Here is a 1314-nt window from a genome sequence, read left to right as displayed (position 1 = left end):
GTGCATCAAGCTCCCACTGCCACCAGCCTGGAGCCCGTTCCCACACAGCTCTTGGAGCAGAGGAAGCCCACCGTCAGCATGCAGAGTTGTGTCAAGAGGGACCCGATGGTGTGGCAGGACCACTGCCCTCCTCCTCCACAGGGTTTATGGGTGGGAGCATGGAGGGACAGGAGCTGCAAACAGCCTGCAGCCACCTCCACTGCAGCCCTGTGGCCAGTTACTGAACCATACAAAGCTCAGGCATAGAAGATTATTCTTCAATGGGTGCCAGGCACCCCTGGGACTGCAGTGCAGCACCCACAGCTCGTGGCACACAGAAAGGAGGGCAGATAGGAGCTGGGAAGAGACTCATCCCCCTCCTTTCTTCTAAAACTGAAACGAAAACAGTCCCTCCAACAGCCACCATATCTGTGTGTGCAGAACTGGCCTCCAGCACAGCCCCAGGCAGCCAGCCAGAAGAGACAAGGAGCCAGGCTGGTGTCCTCAAAACACCCCGCTCCTCCTCATCCCTCACAGGGCCAGGTGGCAGAGGCGCATGGGCTCCACGTTGTCCCCCCCGTCGCTGAAGCAGGTGCTGAAGAAGGGGCAGTATCTCTCTGCAGAGACCTGGTGGAAGGTGAAGAGGTGGCACATGTCCCCAGCATCAAAGAAGGTGACAGTCCCCTCGTGGCAGTCCAGGAAGACCCCCACTTTCCGGGGGGGATGGCGGGGAGTCAGGCGCACCCAGGGGGTGGTGGTGGCCCAGTACTCCCTCCGGTTCCGCAGCCGAATTGTCCAGTAGCCATTCTCTGGGCACAGCTTGACCTTTGCTGCCCGGTCCACAGCCTCAGCAGCCACCCCCAGGTCCCACTTGGTTTTGCTGCCCACCCAGACCTCCCAGTAGTGCCGGCCACTGTCAAAGGTCTGTGAGCCCAGGACATTGACACACTGACGGAAGCGCCGGGGGCTGTTGGGGACAGGCTGGGCTCGATTCCTCTCCGTCACTGCTGTCAGGTCTCTGGAGAAGACCAGGTTGGGGTGAGCTGACTCAGGGTCGAAGGTGAGTGGGGCAGGAGCTGTGAAGACATCAAGCATGGCATTTTACCAGCTGCATATTCCCTCTGCAGAGCATTCCTGGCCCTGCCACCATCCAGCACATCCATCCTTCACACTGATCTGCTCACCGGGGTGGATGGACTGCAGCATCCGTCTCCAGAAGATGTACTGCAAGGGGCCGCTGCGGCTGTCCCTGTAGTGCTCCAGGTTGAAGGCAGCCTGGGTCTCGATGCGCACGGAGGGCCTGGGGCAGAGGGAGCAGCAGTTAACCCCTCCACC

The 1314-nt window shown here is 60.5% G+C and overlaps 1 protein-coding gene across 1 annotated transcript in view; it reads right to left on the bottom strand.

Annotated features, from left to right (window-relative positions):
• Positions 1-510: 510 nt before the first annotated feature.
• LOC104524795 (zinc-binding protein A33-like) overlaps positions 511-1314 on the bottom strand; it is a gene marked incomplete at its 5' end in the record, with an annotated part of 4726 nt that continues 3922 nt past the window's right edge. Inside the window, 2 exons of the mRNA XM_010167779.1 lie at positions 511-1055; positions 1164-1279. Of these exons, the coding sequence (XP_010166081.1) occupies positions 511-1055; positions 1164-1279 (661 nt within the window). The remainder of the gene's footprint in view (positions 1056-1163; positions 1280-1314) is intronic.

The sequence above is a fragment of the Antrostomus carolinensis genome, unplaced genomic scaffold (assembly GCF_000700745.2).
Source record: "Antrostomus carolinensis isolate BGI_N321 unplaced genomic scaffold, ASM70074v2 scaffold31615, whole genome shotgun sequence".
Lineage (NCBI taxonomy): Eukaryota > Metazoa > Chordata > Aves > Caprimulgiformes > Caprimulgidae > Antrostomus > Antrostomus carolinensis.
Note: the sequence above shows the minus strand (reverse complement) of the source record. Positions and strands in the feature narration are given on the sequence as shown.